At 37.3% G+C, this 22,813-nt stretch overlaps 3 protein-coding genes across 3 annotated transcripts in view; 1 reads left to right on the forward strand and 2 right to left on the reverse strand.

Annotated features, from left to right (window-relative positions):
• The window catches only part of NFAT (nuclear factor of activated T cells 3), a 101,140-nt gene extending 88,406 nt beyond the window's left edge, over positions 1-12,734 (reverse strand). Inside the window, 1 exon segment of the mRNA XM_074085225.1 lies at positions 12,018-12,734. Coding sequence (XP_073941326.1) covers positions 12,018-12,096 — 79 coding nt within the window. The 5' untranslated portion in view covers positions 12,097-12,734.
• Positions 12,735-13,554: 820 nt separating this feature from the next.
• On the forward strand, positions 13,555-21,522 carry LOC141426374 (chromobox protein homolog 5-like). Its single transcript, XM_074085230.1, has 5 exons — positions 13,555-13,762; positions 15,731-15,850; positions 16,814-16,994; positions 18,101-18,207; positions 18,738-21,522. The coding sequence occupies exons 1-5, from the start codon at positions 13,670-13,672 to the stop codon at positions 18,792-18,794; spliced, it is 558 nt and encodes a 185-aa protein (XP_073941331.1). The 5' UTR covers positions 13,555-13,669; the 3' UTR covers positions 18,795-21,522.
• LOC141445705 (dedicator of cytokinesis protein 7-like) overlaps positions 21,513-22,813 on the reverse strand; it is a 28,685-nt gene continuing 27,384 nt past the window's right edge. The window contains exon 18 of the mRNA XM_074111594.1: positions 21,513-22,596. Coding sequence (XP_073967695.1) covers positions 22,557-22,596 — 40 coding nt within the window. The 3' untranslated portion in view covers positions 21,513-22,556. The remainder of the gene's footprint in view (positions 22,597-22,813) is intronic.

Genomic DNA, 22,813 nt, shown 5'->3' on the forward strand with positions numbered 1-22,813 from the left:
TTATTTTTGTTATCATAAAATATACGTTTTACCGATTATTGCACGCAAGCAGCACTGTTCGTTGTATGCTGGCTACATTATTTTTACATTTGACATTAATTTCAGACTGTTATTTTAGTATCTAAGTTTCAGAAATAGACCATAGATCAGTAGTTTCTTAGACCACTTATTACTTAGACAAGCTACTTTTTAGATGAGATGAAGTAATACCAGCCCATCTAGTTGACCCAACATATCCAACCTAATCTTCTATTTTGTACATGATTAAATTATACTATTTTTTTAAATACTGTTGCTAGATAGCTGCTAGTTGGCTGGTTATAGTGGTTGGTAGGTCGCTAGATTGCTATATTCAAATTCAAATTCAAATCATTTATTCAGTAAATAGGCCGCAATGGGCACTTTTACACGTCATTTTTTAAACTACCAGCGCTTTCGGAAAGACCATAATTGCCAAGAAGAATGCGTCGCAAGAAACTTGGCAGAAAGTCATTTTTTCAAAATAAAATACTTAAAGAATACAGTATAAAACATATATCGAGCTAGCTGTTGACCGCGACTCCAAGTGCAAAGTGTTCGTTTATTTGTTACTATTCCACGTAAATTCAATTTTCTGGGACAAAAACTATCCTATGTACTTTCCAGGGTGTCATACTATCTCTATATTACATCAAACAACATCTAAATCGGTTCAGCGGTTTAAGCGTGAAGAGATGAGATGAAACAAGTTTTACTTTCGCATTTATAATATTAAGTAAGAATGGATATACCAACTTGTTGACTTTTAACTCGCAATCACTTGATTCATATTCATATTGATTTCATGCTTAAGCCTTAAACAAACTAGCAGGTATTCATATAAACAAGCCGCCGAAGGTCACTTTGGTACGCCAGCCCTTCACATGTGGCTGTTAAAATTTTTTCATCACACCTGCTCGTAAACAGTGTCGTAACATGCAGGCTACCTTAGTTGCAACCCCCCAAATAAAACCCTCGACCTTAATGAGCTTGTCATGAAACCCGTGGTCGGTAAATGAGTCATTGCGCGTACACATTTTCTTGTCATGAAGCCCAAGGTCGGTAAATGAGTCGGTGCCCGTACTGGTGGTGCTGCGCGCGCTGCTGCAGGACTACATGGACCACCACATGCACACGCACGTTGCGGCGCATGCTGAGGGAGGTTGAGGGCGACGTTGCCAAGAGCACAGCCTAAGGTATCGCCAATATTTGGAACAATTATATTTTTTCTTTTACAAATATAAAATTTTACTTGCAAATGTGATGAAAAACATTGTATGTCGCACGGGCGGTACTAGAATTACGAACATCGACTCATTAAAGCCTTCGACTTCGGGCTTCTAATAGACTCTCGTTCGTAATTCCTTATTTACCGCCCTTAAGACACAATGTACTATAAATGTAACGTAATAAGTGCGTTAGCTGAATTATCTATATAGTCAGAGATCTGGCAGGAGCACATACGTTATCGTAGATATGTTAATAGAACAAATTATCACGAGCCGGATATAGCTGTAGCGATACAGCACGTTGTGATATTGCTGACACCATAGATTCAGAATTTTACCGTAGTATATTCTGAATCTGTAGCTGGAATTGAACAGAAGTCAGATAAAACTATCAAATACCCGAATATATTCTACAATAACGTAAAATTTCTTAAAGAAGCGTTTCACATTGCTAGTAAGTATTGGAGAAAAATAGATTGGTGGTGGGTTTCTTAAAACTACTTTAAATAACGATTTTCAGCGGGAATAATGTTAAGATGAAGCAACGCCAATCAGAAGTTTTTTTTATACATAAATCATTATGGCCTGATAGCTACAGTAAACGGTATAATTAGTTACATTACAACATTTACAACTAAATTGAATTGATGAACTTTTATAAATATCACCTCACGGTTATCCGTCGGTGTCACGTCGGTGTTTACGCGTCACGTGTACTGCAATGTCAGGTCAGTTCAGTTTTAACGAGCCTTATAACAACTGTAAACATCCCTGCCCTGAATCGATAACATTCGACGGTTTAGATTTGAAACATAAAGTTCAACTACTTACACTTTCATAACAAAAACAATTGAGCAACCATTGTGTAGTAGTAAAGCGTTCCAAAATTTATTAGAATGCCATACCATAAGGCACAATAATGTTACATACATAAAATATTACAAAATGATAAACTCAAGATGTTACTGCTAAACAAGATTTCGGAAAAATAAGCCACTTTAGGTTCTCCATAATTTTCAAATTTATTTTTCATGACCATCTAGGCACAATAAATTTGTATGAAAATTCTTTCATTCCACTTGTCATCCTTTTAAATCCGTTTTTGCCAAGCTGTTACTAGTAAAGTTTCAATAGAATATTAACATTTACCGAGTAATATCAATTTTATATTAACATGGCACTTGTCGCTCATGCTACCAGAAACAAAAACAAGTGGTATCGCAAATGGACTACTTACAAGGACATCAAGTTTTTTTTACAGACAAGAGTTCTTTCTAGAAGGAATCCAGATCCGCCCGACCACTTGTACAGTTTGTGTGCCAGAGAAAGCCTTGACGTTGACCGGTATGTTATCTGTAGATCTGTTATGAGTAGTTTAATTTTACGGTGCTTGACATGTAAGTAAATTTGAATAATGCAGAACATTAACATTAACCAATGCACAAGAGACGAAATGATTAACGCTTACTCATATCATGTGACAATATTTCTGTCTGCACAATGGATAAAGTTAGAAATGCTATGTTGCATGTTTAAAAATCAATGACCTTGGTTCTGATGTGAATATATTGTCGTATACCATATATATGATGAATTACTCATACAAGTCTAGTCCATGTAGGTAAGTAGTTCAGTAAGTAATCCATAATATTTTTTCTGTATAATTTTTAGTACTTACATCAAGCTCTTGTCTGTGTGAATGTTTTAATGTTTATTTGGGCACAAACGGTACATGGCACACATGTACAGGATCAGCACTGCTTATCCTGGAGCACCGGTTATACCTATCTAGGAAGTAGTTCTCTTGTTTTTAAAACTATGTAAGATGTAATACTTTTTTTTCAATAAAATTATTATTGTATTATAATAAAAGAATTAAAGAATATAATCAAAAACTCATTTACAATTTTATTTTTCAGGAGTAGCGACTTCTTTTGCATCTTTCTGTAGATCATAAATAAGCACCGAAGTACTAAAGTGAATATTTGAATGTAAAGCTAACATATTGATTTCAAATAAATGTTTTCTAAGTGCCTACATACTCTTGCATTTATGTATGACAAACACAGCTATATGTACGTACTAACTGAATAGATTATAACATGTATCGTATCGAGTAGGTACTGGCTGACCGATTTAGCCGGTCACCGACATTTCTTATTCAAACATTCATTGGCTATCTTATCATCGGCTTCCCTTTTGTAAGGCTACTGCAGCTATATCGCCGTTCGTCTTCGACTTGATTGAAAATATTCAATATTGAGTGTTGGCTACTTGGCTATCAACTAAGTCCTGACCTGAAATGCCTACTACTTTTTGTATTCATTATACATTAACAATTTAAAAAACGACACCGTTCATCAAATAAGTTTCATCATTCTTTGAATAATTGTAACACATTTTCCTTTTTTTCAGCAAATTATTAAATCTTTATGACACGATTCAGTCAGAATCAAACAATTTGTTTAATGTTACCCGAGTGTGTCATCTGGTTATCTACGTCACATATTTATATGCGCCGCACCGCACAATAAATCGTTTTAAGCCAGGAACAATTAAAATCAGGCTTCAGGTGAGTAACTGGTGCGATCCGGCTGTAACATTTATTCGTCGCGTGCGCTGCGCTGCTGGCTCAGTAAACAGAGCGAAGTGCGCGGGCGCCGCTTCTGACCCTCGATAGCGGCGTTGATAACATGTAGATAACAAATGAGAGGCTTCGCCAACAATCCGCTCAAATAAATAGAATTTAATTACGAATCAATACGAAACAAGGCGTGGTATTTTTAATTTGGAAGGGTAGCTTTGTAATATGTATCTATTTGAGTTTGTTGCTTTTAGCCATTAGATGGTACTATTTCCAAGTCTTTATTCAGCTGCACTATCATATCTGAGACAGTATAATCACAAAACACAGATAGTTCAGAAATCAATCTCCATACAAGTGCGCTCGAGCAAAGCACACATAGACACTGCTCACGGAACGGACACGATATCTCGGACCGGTTGGGACCAGTGCGAGCGCGAGTGCCATCCGCTTGAGACACGCGTCTGTGAACTTTTTTGTGCAATAATGGAGCAACAAAAAAAGTTATTATAACGTTCAGTGGACGGTTGTTTAAATTAAATAATCGTGAATTTCGCCAATAACGAAAAAATTAAATAATTTAGTTAAAATATTTTAGTTATTAATTTATTTTTCCATTCTTCCCGTTTTATTCTCAACAATAAATCAAACAACTAGATACGAGTGCCACTACCACGATAGTTTTTTGGTGCATATGCCATTGTTGACAACCTTAGAGCGACCGCCAAGCGTAGGCATGAAAAGTGAAGTACATACAGGAGATTGACTGCTGAACTATGTGTTTTGTGGTATAATAAATACTAAAGACGATTGGGATGTTAGGAAGTTTACTAAATTTTGTGCACCTGTTTTTGTATATTTGCAATAATTTAACTGCTACTATAACATATTATCATTCTAAGTACCGAATAGCTGGGAGGTGATTGATATCGTGTATTAGTTCGTGTGCAACTGAATGAGGACTTTGAGGACTAGGATAATTTTTCTAAAAGTATTAATTTGGAAAATAGAATCCTTCCAATGTAAATTTGATTAGAATTTTCTGGAAGGCCATATTTTCAGTACGGTTAATGTCCATTCCTCCAAGTTTTTAATAGCATTCAAGGTCTTTGCCATCGTCATCTAAGCCAAGACGTTTATGGTTGCAATATATCTAACTGTAACAGAATTTATCCGAAATTTTACTCTCAAGGTTATGCAAGTTTATCTAGCTGTAGGCATTTAGTCGAAATTAAATAATTAATTCACAAAAAGCAAAGAACTCCTTAATGAAAGATGAAATACAAAGGTTTGGAGCTAGCAGTACAGTTAAAAAAGTTATATTAACGTGTAATAGAAAATTCTGGTAAAAGATTTTTTAAATATTTCGTACCTAAGTAAAAATACTTATTTAATTATTTATTACATGCATAAATTATTTTAGTAAAATATAATATACAGCCGGTGAAATAACTGGCACTTATTAAATACACTATTAAGTAGATTCACAGATGAGATAAATACACATTTAGACAATAGAAAATTTGTCGTAGCTATATTTTATGACTTCAAAAAAGCATTTGATACGCTAGAAACCGACACCCTTTTGAATGGAATGGACGAATGTGGTGTGGGGCAACCGCTAAATCCTTGGTTCCGCGAGTATCTCACATCACGTTCCTACCGTGTGAAGCTAGGCGACACTCTCAGCGACGAGATACAGGTCCGCTGCGGGGTCCCACAGGGATCCGTATGTGGTCCTGTGTGCTACCTAATGCACGTCAACAGCTTGTGTGGGGTACTACAGAACAGCACTGCACACATGTTTGCTGACGACCTCTGTACTCTAAGACCCGGCACTGATCTTACCGAGACGTGTCGCTTGGTACAACAAGACGTAAATGCAGTAATCAAATGGTCCCATGATAATGGTATTATATTAAACTCGGACAAAACAAAACTTCTGATTATTCAGTCACCATATACTTGTAATACGGAAACACCACCACCCATGTTCACTCATAGTTTTTCATGTATACATAATAGCCTAACTAATTGCCAATGTAAGCCCATTGAGAAAGTTAATTCGGTCACTTATCTTGGTATTAGAGTTGACATAAGTTTTTCTTGGAATGAACACATAAACCATCTCTGTAGTAAACTTAGAATTCTTCTTGGTAAATTTTATCATTTAAGTTTCAGAACACCACAAAACATTCTCAAACAACTTTACTTTTCCTTAGTAGACTCAATATTGAGCTATGCTCTCGATTCCTATGGCCTAACATTTAAATCCTACATCGATAAACTAGAGGCATTGCAATTACGATTTTTAAAATTACTTGTAAACAATAAAACTAAGCAGAGCTGTAATGGCGATTATTACAAATTATTCAAAATCCTTAAAATACTTCCTGTACGACTAAAACATAAATACCTAGTAGCCATAAATAATCATAGCAATCTGGAGCATAGTTTAGTATTGATCAACCATAGTCATAATACTAGGTCGGTGTCCTCAGGTAAATATGAAGTGCCCCGAGTGACCAACTACTTCGGTGATAGAACATTAAACAAAAGACTACCGTATTTGTTTAACAGCTTACCTGATAACATCCGCCTAGAAACTGATAAAAATAAATTTAAAAAGATCCTTAAAAAGTATCTAGTAGAAACTCTTCCATAAGACATAGTTGTAACAATAATTATAATAGTTTATGTAAGAAAAAAAATTATACATTACATTATCTTATATTTTATAGAGACTGTATCCTGCAGACAAACTGTGTAAACAGTTTTGCAGGGCTATGTACAAAAACCTATGTAAAAATAATGACAAATAAATACTTTTTCATTCATTCATTCATTGAGGTATCCCATCTTAGGCCTCTAGGTTGGCAACGCATCTGCAATACCCCTGGTGTTGCAGATGTTTATGGGCGGTGGTGATCTCTTACCATCAGGAGACCCACTTGCTCGTTTGCCATCCAGTCAAATAAAAAAAATAAATAAAAAAAAAATAATGCAGGGTGACTGGTTATTCGACCCATTCCTTGAATTGGGTTCTTTAAAGCTTACTTGCAATGTTTTTGGCCCGGTCAGCTGGGGGTACAAATTTAGTCGTTTTCGAGTTATTCGAGTTTTAAGTTTTTTCGCAAAAACACCGCCTTCCGACCTAAGTGGCAACAAGGATATGGCAAATTCAGATTCAAATACACCTACTGATATGGAACAGTAATCTGTCTGATAGTCCCAAAGGAAGATCAGAGCCGTTCATGAGTCCGCAGTTTGCCGATTTGGAATTATTTCGTGACATGCGCATTTTTTCTTCAATGTTTTCACGAATAAATGTTTTATTTCCTTCTTTAAAATATATAAATCTAATAAAATTTGTATTTTATCAAATTTATCAGTTGCCGCACGACGGGTGATAATGTTCTCTCGCATTAACTGATCTGGTCTAATAGACAACATTAAGTGATTTACCTACACTACATTAGATATTCAACACACACACACACAAACATCACGCCTGTATTCCCAAATGGGGTAAGCAGAGCACACGAAACGTTACCGCTTCGGAGCCACTTTTAGCAATTTTAGGTTTAAAGTTTGACAAAAACGGTACGATAGTGATAGGTTGCTTGCTAGCCTGTCGCCTACGGTATACCTTAACCTATAACCTTTGTTTGTTGTAGATATTCAATGTAGTGTAGGGAAATCACTTAATTCTTCAATAAGCCAACGTTTAAGACGAATAAATATTAAATACTGTTTGTTTTACCAACCGGAACTGTAATCTGGGGCTCTTTTGATCTACTTACCAATAATATTGACAGTAGGTCCGCGCTTGTGTTTATTTTGCTTCAATTATTGGTTTGTGACGAAAGGATGACGCATTAGAATTTATTATCTTTATTAATAAATGGGACGCGAGGTAGCGAATTCAAATCTGGACAGCAAGTGATGAAGTACATAAATAGCGGCGGTATTTTTATAAGTTTTCGTTACTCATAGGTCCCGTTTGTACAGTCACCAGCACCAATATCTGATACAACAAGCGTGCATAAATATCCGATACGACTCTATTTCTAGGGCCGAATAGACGTGTCAGATATTTTTTCACGCTCCGCTGTGGCAGATATTAATGCTGGTGACTTTACGTAACAATTATCAAAGGTTGAAAGAAAAAGGCGTTCGAATTCTCAGCTTCCTTGTTACCTGTTATCTACCGACAGACGCATATTTGCATCGGTTTTAATTATGTTGCGTATTTTTTGCCACCTATAAGACGAGTACGAGGCAGTACGACAGAATAAAGCTGTGCCTCCTGTAAAGACTTAGGGGAACAAGTCATGGACAGGAACCAATAATGGACTATTTTACCCACGGCTTTGCACACGTAAATCATGAGATCCAGCAGCTGAATTCAAATTTTGGGATTTCTAAAAATTCCCGCGGTAATTCCCGAAAATTAAATCGTGGTTTTCATTGACGTTACATTAAAAACAATCCTGTCAAATTTCATGACTAAGCCCTGCCGTTGTTGTTTCGAAATTATATCCCTATCCCGTGGGAATATCGGAATAAGAAGTAGCCTATATTTTATTCCAGATGACCAGCTATCTATACATACCAAATTTTATCCAAATCCGCCCAACCGTTTCAGCGTGAAGGATTAACACACATACTCACTCACAATCACTCACTATGTTATACCCAGATGTCATAATGTTTATGGCCAGAGAGTGTGGACGTCCACTCTGCCTCGTATACTTAATAAATTTCCATTTGAAACTGTGCAAGAAATTGTGAACAGCAAACACAACAAGATTAAGCATATTTTGGTGCGATGGTTAAACCTACCTCCTTAAATAAAAATTGTATACCTACCTACTCAGAGTAAAATATTAAAATTATAATTATTGTATCCATTCATTCCAAATAATCAAGTAAAATTATAAACATTGACTGCAACAATCCTATTAATTAAGGATTAGTAGTTAATTAATGAAATGTACGTGTATTTTTTTATTGAAATAAACAGCTTTTAATAAAAAATTTTTTTTACAAACTTTTGCATTTATAGTACTTATTAGGAATTTAGGAGCCTATGTAAAATAAGTGAAATTTAAAGCCACTGCTCTAGCAGTGAGATTCGTATTCTCAACATTTAGGGGCTGTTTCACCATCCATTGATTATTGTTAACTGACGGTTAAATGTGATACCGTGTCTATTTGTTTTGTTCGACGGCCTCACATTTAACCGTCAGTTAACACTAATCAATGGATGGTGAAACAAATAAAAATAAAACTGATTAGAAACGTCCAGTATACTTTACCCATTTAAGTCGTTTAATATATTAGATTGGAAAAAAGAAATACGTCGGGCTAGTTCAATGCTCTGGTTTTAAAAGGCATGTTAAATAGGTATTTCCACAAAATCATTTAGGAGCTTAAAATCAGCAGGGAAAAAAACTTAAGTCCATATTTCATATTGAAAGAGCAGATTAAATACTTACTTACATACTAATACTGATATTATAAATGCGAAAGTGTGTGTGTTTGTATGTTTGTCCGTCTTTCACGTCGAAACGGAGAGACGGATCGACGTAATTTTTGGCATAGAGATAGTTAATGGGCCAGAGAGTAACATAGGCTACTTTTATGCCAGAAAAATGCAGGGTTCCGGAGTGAACAGCGCGCGATAACTGAATTCCACGCGGGCGAAGCCGCGGGTAAAAGCTAGTAACAGTAGGTATACATTTTATCCAAAAATATGAGTTGTTCTTGAGGGTGTTTTAATAAACGAATTCTACGCATACGAAGTCGCGATGCGAGCAACAGGTACATACCTATTTCATAAATTATACCTAGGTAGGTACCTACGTACTTCACTGTTAACATACCTAGGTACTTTATTTTTAGTATAGTAATATGAAACTATCATAATTAATAACCAATTTCAATCAATTTAGGAAAACTTTACTTATATACCTACCTAGTCTAGAACGTAACTGGCGGAATGCAGTGGAGCACTATTGAAGCTTCCTTATAGTAGGGGAGCCCAAGAGGGGATTTCGGGATTTACTAAAGCGCGACAGATTAATATACAGGGGGATACCTTGTACCCGGTTAAGTCCTTCCACCAACTATGAGCCCCATATACATGGCCGCCCGTCAAGGATAAAGGATCAGATTAGTAAAAAAAAATTCATCATCTGAAATTCCCGAGCGCGTCAGATTAAGGTAGGATGAGTTAGTCACATACTAAAACGTGTGTATTCCACTAATCTGACAATTTGAGAGTGACGTAAAGAAGGGGTAGGGCTAGAAAGTTGTAAAAAAAAAACGTCATCTCGACATTCTCGAGCGTGGTTAAATTTTTTTTTATTTTGAAGGGAATAATTCAAGAATTACGAAAAATATATAATCTGACGGTTTCCACAAGCCGAAATAACAAACATTCATCGATAAAGTTTATTGCATTCAGCTACGTGATGCCTATATTCCCCTCTCCGCGTTTCTATTCCTCTCTCACTCTTTCTCTATCTATTACTCTCTCGCTCCGTCCCCACTCTGGTTTCTGTTGCCAAGACGCTATCACAGCTGATCACACAGACTCGTTCGTGGCATGATATTGTTTACAACGTATTTCCAACGTTTTTGCTACCCTTGGAGTGGCAAGCGTCCGGGTCCCGGCACATCCTTGTTTGGCAGGCGATCGGCTCCCGGCACGCTGTCAAAAACCCTAGAGTGGCAAGCGACCGGCTCCCGGTCGATGGCGGGTGTCGTATTTCACTAACAAATATAAACTGGTAGACCTATATCTCGCTTGCTTATTCTTGCAGAATGCGTTCATAAATAGACAAGGATGGCATTTATTAACGGCCGCGACAACACTACGGCAGAAATTTCGTTCTTATTGTTTACTCAAGTTTCACTGTGTCGCCGCTGCCGTGCGCTGGTATTTTTGGAATCGAGTCAGAGGAAGAAGATGATTCTACCGATGACGATGATAATTGAGAAAAAATACTCAAAAAAGTTCAATTTTTTATAATTAATACAGTATTCTACTTAAAAAACATACACTTTTTTATTTGCATGCTATTTCCTGAGCTTTTCAATAAATTAAGTTCAATGATTTAAAAAAAAATAAGAAAAAAAAATTTTTAATTGTCAGATTAGGCGAATCCCTACAGATAATCGTCAGATTATGAGACAGCACGTCTAGGGCATGAAGATGAACCATATATATCTTAATCTGACGCGCTTGAGGATTTCAAAATGGCGAATTTTTTATGCACATTCTAATAATGGCTACGGATTTGCGTCACATCCAAATCGTCAGATTATTATATAAGAGCCTTTTTTTAGGATCTCTTAACATCCCCTTAGAAAATCTGACGCGCCCGATTAAATTTTTTTTTTTTTCATTTTCAACCCTTACGTACGACCACCCCCATCATGGAAACAATCAGATTAACATACGTACATTTTTAAAAATACGTAGGACATGGATGATATCAATATCTGACGCGCTCGAGTATGTCCATGCAACAGTTTTTTTTTACAATTTTTGAAAATCTATAACAATTCCCCCCACCGATGAAAAGGTATATATTATATGACATTTTTTTCTTCTTATGATCTAAGCTTCGCAACCCAATAGGTCTCTATGACGCTCGAGTAAATCCCGATTTAGCATCGTGGGCTTCCCTACTATTAGTGTTCTGTCCTCGAGTTCTCCAGTTACTAAATACAATAGGTATCTACTCACTAAATCCTAATTGGCTAATTAGGCTAAATGCGTAGTCATCTTAATTATTCACAAAAATACCTGATCTCAAAAAATTGTTTTGAAGATTTAGTTCAGTTCAGAATCATGTCATGCATGACACCGATTGAATTCTTCAACACATTTAGAAGAGATTTTAAATTCAGTCTTTTGAAATAATAAGGACCGCTGTAAACACATGCAGAGCACATGAGCAACGACAACGATTCTACTGTTTCTAACTACTAAATCATGTCTACCAAACCATAATCAGCTGTTAGAAATAGCAACAAAATCAATGTAGTGGATAATAGCCAAGTTATGAAATATAAAACAATACAATAAACCGATTACGAGTAAGTACACACATGTACTTTTCTTTGTTAATAAACATGCAAATAAGAAAATAATTGCACAGCTAATCGCTTACCTCTCGCGACATTGCTCTGGCCCGCAGATGCCCCGTTTACTTTGATTCTTCTCCCGTCCGCAGTACATTTCAAAAGCATTATTTTCAACGCGGATCCATTAACATCGGGTTACAGATGACAAATTGTTCAAAATCAAAAACACTTCTCAACAGCCTGTTGCACTGTCCAAGGCGCCGGCCGATTGGCCACCTCGTGTGACGTAAGACAAACCACTCAAATCAACACAATAATAATAAGTATATCAAAATAGGCTTTTATAGTCTTCAGGTTAAACTTTTATTCCATTAAACAGTTCACATACATCACAGAACAACACTAATAGTTGTACGTTGCAATCGAAATAACACAATAATATGTTTTTGTTATTGGAATTCCTTAGCACAAATTCGACAACACCGTCTATGACAGATAAAGAGAAAACTGCGCGCTGGGATAGTGCGATGTTTTGATACGAAAATATGAATGAAACACGCGTGAAGTTGCTGCGGTTACTATTCGTCCCTTCTTTTTCTTCCAGAAAATACATCGTAACCTTTTGGCTTTTACTATGCTTTTGGGATACATTGGGATCAATGTCAACTTATTCAATACATACATAAACGGTCGATATAATATTACACCAGATAAATTTATTAATTAGTGGATAATTCAAAAATTCTTTGATATTTCTTCTGATAAAGAAAAGTGAGTGATATTTCCAGTGTGATATTAGCGTCGAGTAGCGTAGAGTAGTATCAGTTTTTTTTTTTACTGTAGTTCGTATTGCCATTGAAAAAAATTATTACATTAAAGATTAAAATTCGGATTGTGCGGCAAGCGGCAAATCGGCATCTGTGAATTTGAACATTCTGATGTGAAATATTTTTTAAAAGTGAATGAGTTTAGTTCAGATTGGTTTCATCGCTGCAAACTTCGATCAAGAGTAGAATAGTGCTTTTCGTTCACACAGATATTGATATAATATTGAGAATATTATTATGAATAATGACAGAAAGGGATGAAACACATATAAAATTACACGTAAGTGAACGTTGCATTCAGGCCCTATACCACGAAGTGCAAAACTCGAACTTTGTATGTTGCCATTCCGCTGACGCTTATGTCATTTAATACGCGAGTGAAAGGGACGGTGCGATACGAACTTCGATTTGCGAGTTTCATAGTAGCCCCTCAGGCAAGGCAACCATGAGGCGACCATATATATGGCAACATTTCCAGCTGGGCTACTCCGAAACTCGAAACTCGAAGTTCGTGTCGTGCGGTCCCTCTGACACTTACACTGTTTGATACGAGAGCGAGAGGGACCGCACGACACGAACTTCGAGTTTCGAGTTCGGAGTAGCCCTGCTGGCGTTGCGTTGCTTGCTTGCTGTGCTGCTCTGCTGCAGGGCTACTACGAAACTCGAAACTCGAAGTTCGTGTCGTCTGACACATACTATTTAATACGAGAGCGAGAGGGACGATACGATACGAATTTCGAGTTTCGAATTTCGTAGTAGCCCTACTGGGCTATTTGCTTGCCTGTTCGTGTTCTGTTCTTTTACTTCTGACTGTTTGTAAGCGCCATTTTGTATTGTAAGAGACGCCGCGCCGGCTTGATAAAATAAGTTATAAGGGAAGTTTGATTATTTGTTGTGATATTTTAGGAAACATGGGCAAGAAAAAAGGGGAAAGTAGTGATCAGTCCAGCGAGGAAGAGTACGTGGTGGAAAAAGTATTGGACAGACGCTTAGTCAAAGGCAAGGTTGGTAATGGTCAATATACATTTCGTTTTTCTGCGGACGAGTCTTTTAGCTGGGTCGCTCTTATTTTAACATATTTTACCATGCATTACTTTTGAATTCGGTTTATACAGCGTCAACTAAGCGTTTTCTTCTTTATTTTAGTTGTTCCACGCATCCTGTATGCTTACTTGATTGTTCGTTACTTTAGCGACTGTTCAAGGCATTTAGCCTTGTTTTTTACATTTCTAACGGCAAATTGTATTTAGTACAGTATTTCGGCTGCCAATAAAATTGTTTAGTTTTTTTTCTTTCGAAATAATTTAAGATATAACCTCTATTATACGTATAGCTTAGGCCCTCCGCACATGGAGCTACTCAAAAATGACGGAACTAATCAGTAATAACAAATTAAAAATCAGTTAGAAACCGATTTTAGAAACTGTACTTCGCGCATAACGATGTCAAGTGCTGTCATAGATAAATATTTTGGTCGTTAATTTTTCACAACAAAAACGCAAAAAACTGGTAACCAGTAGCGCGGCGTCAAGCGTGATCTGTTGCGAATTGCGAACACGTTACTAACCGGTTGCTGACTATGACTAGTCTAGTCGTACCTCAAGTTGTGTGCCTACCTTAATGAGGATGTATGGCGCTGGGGCTCGCTCATGTAACTCGTTAGTAATTTGAGTTTGTAACTAGTTATTTTTGAGGAGCTCCATGTGCGGAGGGCCATAGACTTTCAGGTAGGTTGCTTATATTTTATTCATATATATATTTTTTGAGGCTTAAGTGCACCAGAGTATATTAAAGAATACTAATACTATTAGTCTACATGCAGATGCAGGAAATACTTAGTACCCTTTTTCACTACCATTTCACTACCATTTTTAGTAACCAATAATTTGTTTGCATGTTATAGGTTTTAGAACCGGGTGACACTCTTTCCCGGCCTGGATAATACCGGGATGGAAATACCGACCCTGTTTTTCGTGTAAACGCCCATAGAAACTCACGTCAGTTTCTATGGCCGTGTACACAAAAAACAGGGTCAGTATTATCCGGGCCGGGAAAGAGTGTCACCCTTAGAACCAATGTCAGACTTTTGGCAGTATAATATACTGAGCGGCAAAAAATCTGGCCCTCAAATGTATGCAGAATCTGTAATTTTGTATGAAGGGTGGGCCAAATTTTTTGCCGCTGAATATATGATATACCCTGCACTGATCTACAGGACTCGTTCCTAGGTCATTATTTGAGTGTTTATTTTATTTGATTCCTATTTTATTTAATTTGATCCCTATGGTAGAAGATTTTGTTATTGTATCCAGGTAGAATGTAGTTGAAATACAAGACTTTCAAAAAATTATCGGAAATGGTATCAAAGTCTACAGCCCATCCATAAAAAAAAATGACTGAATGAAATGAATGAATGAAAACTTTTTTTTTTCTTGAAAGTAAATAAAACACTTTTGGAAGTCAGAACCGGACTGACTAACTAAACCATGTTAGTTGATACTTAATACAAAAGGACTGACTCAAAAAGTTCCATTGTGACATGAAAATTAACTGTCTGTCGCTCAATGGAATATTTCAAGCTACTTTTTGCTACTTTCTGAAATTTACTTTATTCCACCTAAATACTTTGTGAAGTATAAACGAAATAATTAATTATGATGGCATAATCACACAACAACCAGTCACCACCTGTTTACTCGAAGAGAAACCTTTTGACAGTAATGAATGAATGAATGAATGATTTGTTTATTCACAGAAACATATGGTAGCTGAGGATCTTACATTACGATTGCCACTTAGCAAAAAACTTGAAGTTGAAGTTGATCTTACATTACAGTTATAATTAGGTATTTCCCATAATATATTCAGCCAAGGCAGGCATGTGAAAAGCAATTTCAGCTCAGCAATTTAATTGCGCAGTGCATACATGCGAATGAGCTAATGCATCTAACCTAAGCCTTTGTTGCCCACAGGTCCAGTACCTGCTGAAATGGAAGGGGTACAAGGAGGAGGAGAGCACATGGGAGCCAGAAGAAAACCTGGACTGTGAGGAGCTCATTAGGACCTTTGAGGATGCCCGCAAAGAGAAAGAAGTTAGTATAACTGAGATGTAAACAGTTCAGTTCTTTGAGGAATAGCGAGTAATGAGTCGGTAGACAGAATGGCTAAAATGGCAGTAATGGATGGCATGGATGGTAATGGAGGTCCTATGTAAACTTTCTGGTACTGAATAGATGATATTTGCAAAGAATAAGTGCTTAGATATGTGGCAAGAGCTGGTGCAACATAATACAGAAGCTAGCCTCCCTAGAGATTTACTTGTATGTATGTATGTAAACTTTTTATTGCATATAAAAATAAAAATATGTACAAGTACACAGAAAGGAGAAGAAAGGCGAGCTTATCCCTAAAAAGGGATCTCTTCCAGCTAACCTAGTACTTGTGTGGGTGCATTGAGTGCAGTCAGGTCATGTTCCATTAAATAAACTTATATGTTGAAAGTAGTTCAAACCCCAATAAATAAATAAATATCATGGGACACTTGACACCAATTGACCTAGTCCCAAACTTAGCAAAGCTTGTACTATAGAAACTAGGCAATGGATAAACATACTTATATAGATAAATACATATTAAACATAATTTGTATTATTCATACATTATACTTGCATGTACATCTTGTTATTCCTGGGAGTTGTTTTATCATGGAAGTGTATTAAATTTTTGTTATTACACTGACATACTTTCACATGTATAATCCTGTCAGTCTGTCACCTATTATAAATGCAATTTAAATTGAATTTGCCTGTCTGTTGGTTACTTCTTCATTCTTAAACCACTGAACCAATTTCTATGAAACTTGGTATAGAGATAATGTGAGATTCCCTGGAGGACATAGGATAGTTTATATTCTAGAAAATTGCATTGTTTCCATGGGACAGCCTTTTTGTTTTTCACAGTTTCCGCTGTGGACAAATGATAGAATTTTATAGTAGGATGTATAGGTAGAAGCAAGTAAATAAAATACGCTAAGACTGCTTTCCTTTCTGTTTCAGAAAGCTGCCAAGAAGCCAGAGGAGCGCGCCAAGAAGCGCGTGCGCGAGTCTAGCGAGGACACGCGCAAGTCGCGCGGCGCCTCCGTGAGCTCCGCCGACGACCGCGAAGCCAAGCGCGACCGCAAGGAGGAGAAGACCAAGTCAGGCTTCGAGAAGGGCCTTAAAGCTGAGAAGATTATTGGTGAGTTCGGAAATAATAATAAAAAAAAACAATACATTTGTTAGTTAGTTAATCAATGTTTTCTTGTTAGTTATTCTGTCCCGTTGTCCAAAATGAATGTCCAAGTTGATTGAGTTTCTTAAAGAAACAGTTATAATAAATGCTACTAAGGAGCTCATAAATAACTACAACAAAAATATGTGTTTGATGAATTTTAACCACAATTTTTAAAGAGTTTTGTAAGGGATGTATGTAACTATAATACAAGAAAATGTTGATTGGCCCATTTATTTGTGACAATTGTAGATAGACAATAACCAAATTAATCATGAAATGATCCCAATTCAGCATTGCGACCGGCACTGGTCTTTCAGTGAACCCTAAAAATACAACCAATAATGTTTTATCATAAAGCAGGTTGGTAGAAAGACCAAAGTCTGTCCAGGTTTCTACCAGTATCTTACTGATCTTACCACCATGCAGCAATGCTTGAACTGCTGTATTTGGTGAGTATAGTGAGCTGGTGTTATCACTGATGAGGTATTTTATCTCCCCTGCACAATGTTGTTTCATAAAAGTAGTTGACAGGCACAATAATCTCTTCACTTCTCATGCTCGTAAAGTTCGTGTTTATGCTGGGTCTAGGCGACGTAAAATGACATTTTATGCTCTAGTGCATAAAGTAAAATCTTCGCCTAAGACCAAGGCAATCAGGTGTAAACAGCCATAAACAAAGAAGTTTCTACATATTTTTTAAATAATTTTTAATTTATATAAAACTAAAAAGCAATCAAAATAGATCAATAAAACTTAAAATGTACAATTATAATAGTAATGCGTGAACAATGAAAGGTATATAGTAGGTAAAGAATAAAATTGTTTCCACTGTTTCTATTTCATTTCCTCGCCATCGAAGTGAAAAGCAGTGTAAAACTCCGAGCATTAAAGCCATTTTCCCCTCGACGTGTCTATCCACTCTCGCCGTACCGGCTCGGGTGGCTATATGAACGTCTTGGGTAAAATGCCTCGTTTTATGCTCTTGTTGAACAATCTACTATTTATTGCTTATCATATTGTTGGCTAATACTGTACGCGGTAACGCTAAAGTTTTTGGTGTTTTGTTCCAGGCGCGTCTGACGCCACCGGCGAGCTGATGTTCTTAATAAAATGGGCAGACTCTGACGAGGCAGAGCTTGTGCCGGCCAAAGTAGCTAACGTCAAGTGTCCACAGCAGGTCAGCTTTTATTCACAACTGTTTATAGTTAAAAGCCAAGCCGTTTTAGCTTTTTCTACCGCCATCTTGCATTTTTTGAGAGATAGTGGTATTGACATCATGCGCTCGTCAGATAATTAGTCTTTATAAATCAGAAACAGGTAGCCCACCCGCTCACTAGTACGTACGTACAGAAGCCATCAAATATTTCGGAGCGGCCGAGGTGGTCAAAAATATCGGAACATGCATTCTATTCTCAAGGCATTAGAGTTCATGTTCCGATATTTTTGATCACCTTGGCCGCTCCGATATATCTGGTGGCGACTGTACCATGTAATAGCTGTAGCAAATCAAATCTAAAAGAGTCAATTTTGGCAGCACACAACCCTTTTCCCTCACACTTTTTTCGCTTGTCGTCCAGTGTGTTTTTACTTTCCCTACTCTACTGGGTTAGAAAGGGACGAACTGAGCGACACTAAACTCGCTGCTATCCAAGCAAGCCCTTGTTAGAGATCTCATTCTAACGCGTTTTTATTGTTACTTATTCGCAGGTGATCGCATTCTACGAGGAGCGGCTAACGTGGCACACACCCGCCGAATCCGAGTGAAGTCAATTCCCATGCACTAGGTTAAGGACTGAGGGTTAGTTGTCGCTTCATCAAATCAAACAACTACGAAATTTAACACTGGCAGGCGCGACATCGAAATAATCGTTGACTATGGATATGTCTTCCCAAATTGAGCGGACAATTAGCTAAGAGAGCCGAGCGCGAACAATCGTCGCTCGATGATTTGCGAGCACCCATCTACATAACTCGCTATTCGGGGAATAATCGGCTCGGCACTCGGCGAGTTGCACAGGTCGTCTGGTCGCGGCTTTTAAACCTCTGGTGTTCTTATTCCAGAAAAATTGACACTTATTATGCAGTTCTTGCATTTTTTATGAAGCAAAGGCAAGATTGTCGCATCTGTCAAGGTAGTGAAACATGATGGAAAAACTTGACAGTCAGTTATATTTCAGGGTATCTTCTTTTTCTACAATTTCGTTCTGCAAACTTATCTTTTATCTTGCAATCTGGTCACTTCAGCATATTTTTTACTGATGCACCTGCTAATTTAATTGAGAAGATATATTAAACAATAATTGGTTCTTATTCGAGAAATTGAACTAATTATTTTTAGTGATGTTAAGCGATAGAAATGTACAGGTGTTTAAGAAAACTATTAATGTCGTGTATGATGAAGCGACGTATGTGATCGATAGAGCAGCGTTAGAGGGACAAGTTGGCAACGCCAATAAATGTAATAAAATTAAAACCTAGACATTAAAATTTGGGGGTTGGTTGATGTTAAAATACGGCTACAGAATAGAGTGTTGCGAAGTGTACCAGTTGTATTTTAATTTTGAAATCTTCGCCCCTAATTTTTTAGTCTATATTATTTTTTAGTACATGTTAGCGGTTGCTGCTTTGCTCCTTTCAAGTTTTGGGCGGGATAGTCTGGGCAGATCACGAAATTGCCCATTGCTAAATATTTTCGTTTTAAGTACGACTAGGTAAGCTTTTAGGTTAGTTTGATATGTAGGGTCACGATTGTGTTTTGATTTCAGTTGAAGATGTCTAGTCGTGGCCATGAATTTAATAACCCAATTAAATTCAACAGCAATACTTGGAATTTCACAACATGCATAAGATACTATTTTTTATAACAGTGACCTTTTATTTATGTAATATCTTTAGTCTCTAATGACACAAACTATTATTGTAGACTGACTGGCATACACATGTCTTCTAAACGATGTAAGGGCGCGGCCACATGCTAATCGCTCAACGCTCGTTTCCAGCGATAAAGCTGAAAATGTTGAGCTTTATCGCTGGAAAAAAAACCTCTTCAATTTCGAACATGAAGCTACCTTGAGACTCGCTAATATTAAATGATATTGTAACGGATAACACGTCTTAAATCGAGTTTAGCTCACACACATGTTGTGGATGCGCGTGTTGCGGCAGCCGCCGAGTCGCGTGCTCTTCAATTTCGCAATATACAGTTTTTTTTTCATTCACTCCAATTTCTTTTATTTGTACCACTGCCACGACTGCTAAATGCTAAATGAGATTATGAAATCAGCTTCCAAGACCAAGATTATTCCTGTAACGTTGACGCTACTTTTTTTGTGTCGCGGGAAATTCAAAATCACATGCAAAATGGGTTCACGTGATCCCATTTTGAATTTCCCGCGACTCAAATCGGTAATCGCTAATCGTTCGTTTGCAGCGACCAATCTGGTCACGTGATCCTATTTAGAATTTCCCGCGACTCAAAAAAGTAGCGTCAAGTCGCCGCGTCGAACAGCAGCGTCAACATGGCGGCTGCTTGAAAAAAAAAATGACAATGTGTTTGGAAATTGACGAAATGTCGTTTGTTTACAAGTACCAAAAATGGGTTTATCAGTGTCAACACATTGCTGCTTCCCATTTTGAAGCTCAACATTTTCAGCTGTATCGCTATATATCACGTGGCCAGATTTGTAGCGACGAGCGATTGCATACAGCAGTAGCTCAACGTTTTCAGCTGTATAGCTATATGTCACGTGACCAGATTTGTAGCGACGAGCGATTGCATACAGCAGTAGCTCAGCATTTTCAGCTTTATCGCTATATGTCACGTGACCAGCTTTATCGCTGGAAACGAGCGTCGAGCGACTTGCATGAGGCCGCGCCTTAAGCGTTCAAATAGCTTTATTGTCGCTATGTCTGTTCTCACTTCGGGCCGAGCCACAATGCGAAGTTGCATTCCAAATTTTTTTTATCACAAACTAGTGAAATTCTTGCATTGCATGGCTTGCGATATTTCTGTAGGCGTTAACACTTTAACTGTCAAACTAGCTCTCCACGTTCTACGTGACGTCAGAAATGGATGATTCCGTACATGTTTTGTGCATTACCTGTAATGCACGGACGTATCGACCCATGACAGTGGCGACAGCGAGGGACAAGTAAAGTGTTAAACTTAAATGAGAACCAGGGTTAGTAACGGTCAGGTCGCACTCGTTGATAGTATACTCCGGTTCTCAATTCAGTTGTTCGCTTATAGTTATGATTATGATCCTAATCAGCGCAGTAAGCCAATAAAATAAGTATTCTTTTTAAATTCTAATATTTTTAAGCACCCAGTATACAGATTCAAACTTTAATTGAACTAGTGACGGTGATGGATTTGTGTAACATTCGATTTATTAAGAGTTTGTGTTCGATGTATAAAATCAGACGAAAAACAATGTAAGGTACTACATGTTCGGTATTCAAGTCGATGTAAAATAAACAATCTTTCAATAAATCATTGGTTTTATTTGGAATCACATTTGTCATGGGAAGGTTACTCGTAAGTAGACGGACTATTACATAGTTTTTATTTAAATCAGGACCCTTGACTTGGCTAGACACTTCACTTCGCCTCATTCCTCGAATATTTGATGCGTCATAAAAACTTACAGTGCCAAGATAGGCAGTTTCTTGTTAAAATGTGTGTCGGCGAGACGCACAGCGTGAATACGATGAAATTAATAAAATTGTTGCATGGCCGTCAACACTGCATCAAACGGCGACCGGTAGTACCGCAAGGTCGGGGTACTTTGGCCCTTGGTATTAACCTTTTGAACGCCATGGTCGGCCACAGACGAAAAAAAAATTATTCTGAAAATGCCGCGCCACATGGCGTCTATGGCCCTTTGCCATGTGGTTGGTGTTAATTGATCGGTCAAGTTTTTATTGGACCCTTTATGTGATATATTGAATCAGGCGTTACTTTGCGGAGGTCCATATCAATGAACTAAAAGAAGTTCTTTGCTCACCCGCGACCTCATGATAGCTATGTTTATGCAAAATATGCATCTCACCATCACTACAGACTAACATCTGATACGGTTGTTGCTCTGAAGATGAGCTCTGGTTGAGGTCGAAACGCGTCAGTGTAGTGTGGTGGTGGTGATGGATGGGTTTGTGTGTGTTCTTATAGTGCGGAGGTGGAGGAACTGCATGAACACGCATATTTTGCATAAACTTAGCTATCCTAAAGGTCGCGGGTGAGCAAAGAAATTCTTTTAGTTCCTTCTTTATGTGGTTTTTTTATATGGGCCAAAGTTACTCTCTAATACCCTCAAATTACCCCGTCCTTACGGTATACTTTAATATTTCTATAATAATATTGGGGGGGATTAAAATAGGTTTAAAATACATTCAAAGATAAATTCTAACTCGTTTATACATAACTATTTAGTTATTTATAAATAAATACGGTAATTTAAGAATAAGTTGGGTATACAATACAGCTTCGCTAGACGATTAGGGTACTTGTCTTTTGCATCTCAATGATTATGCTTGGAGCTTGTAATCTGGTTTACTGACGCCGTTACTGTAAAAAATACAACTACGTATTAGCATTGCGTATTGAAATGACAAGGTAGGAAGATATCACGCAGTTCTTTGCTGTACATTAGTGAAGTTTACCAAATCTTAAAGTGAACCGATTTTGATGAAATATGTTTAAGAACCATCGCTAGAAAAACAAAATCTTTCAAATAAAAAAAGACCGCATTCAAATCGGTCCACCCGTTTAAAAGCTACAGTGC

Source organism: Choristoneura fumiferana, chromosome 3 (assembly GCF_025370935.1).
Source record: "Choristoneura fumiferana chromosome 3, NRCan_CFum_1, whole genome shotgun sequence".
NCBI classification, from domain to species: domain Eukaryota; kingdom Metazoa; phylum Arthropoda; class Insecta; order Lepidoptera; family Tortricidae; genus Choristoneura; species Choristoneura fumiferana.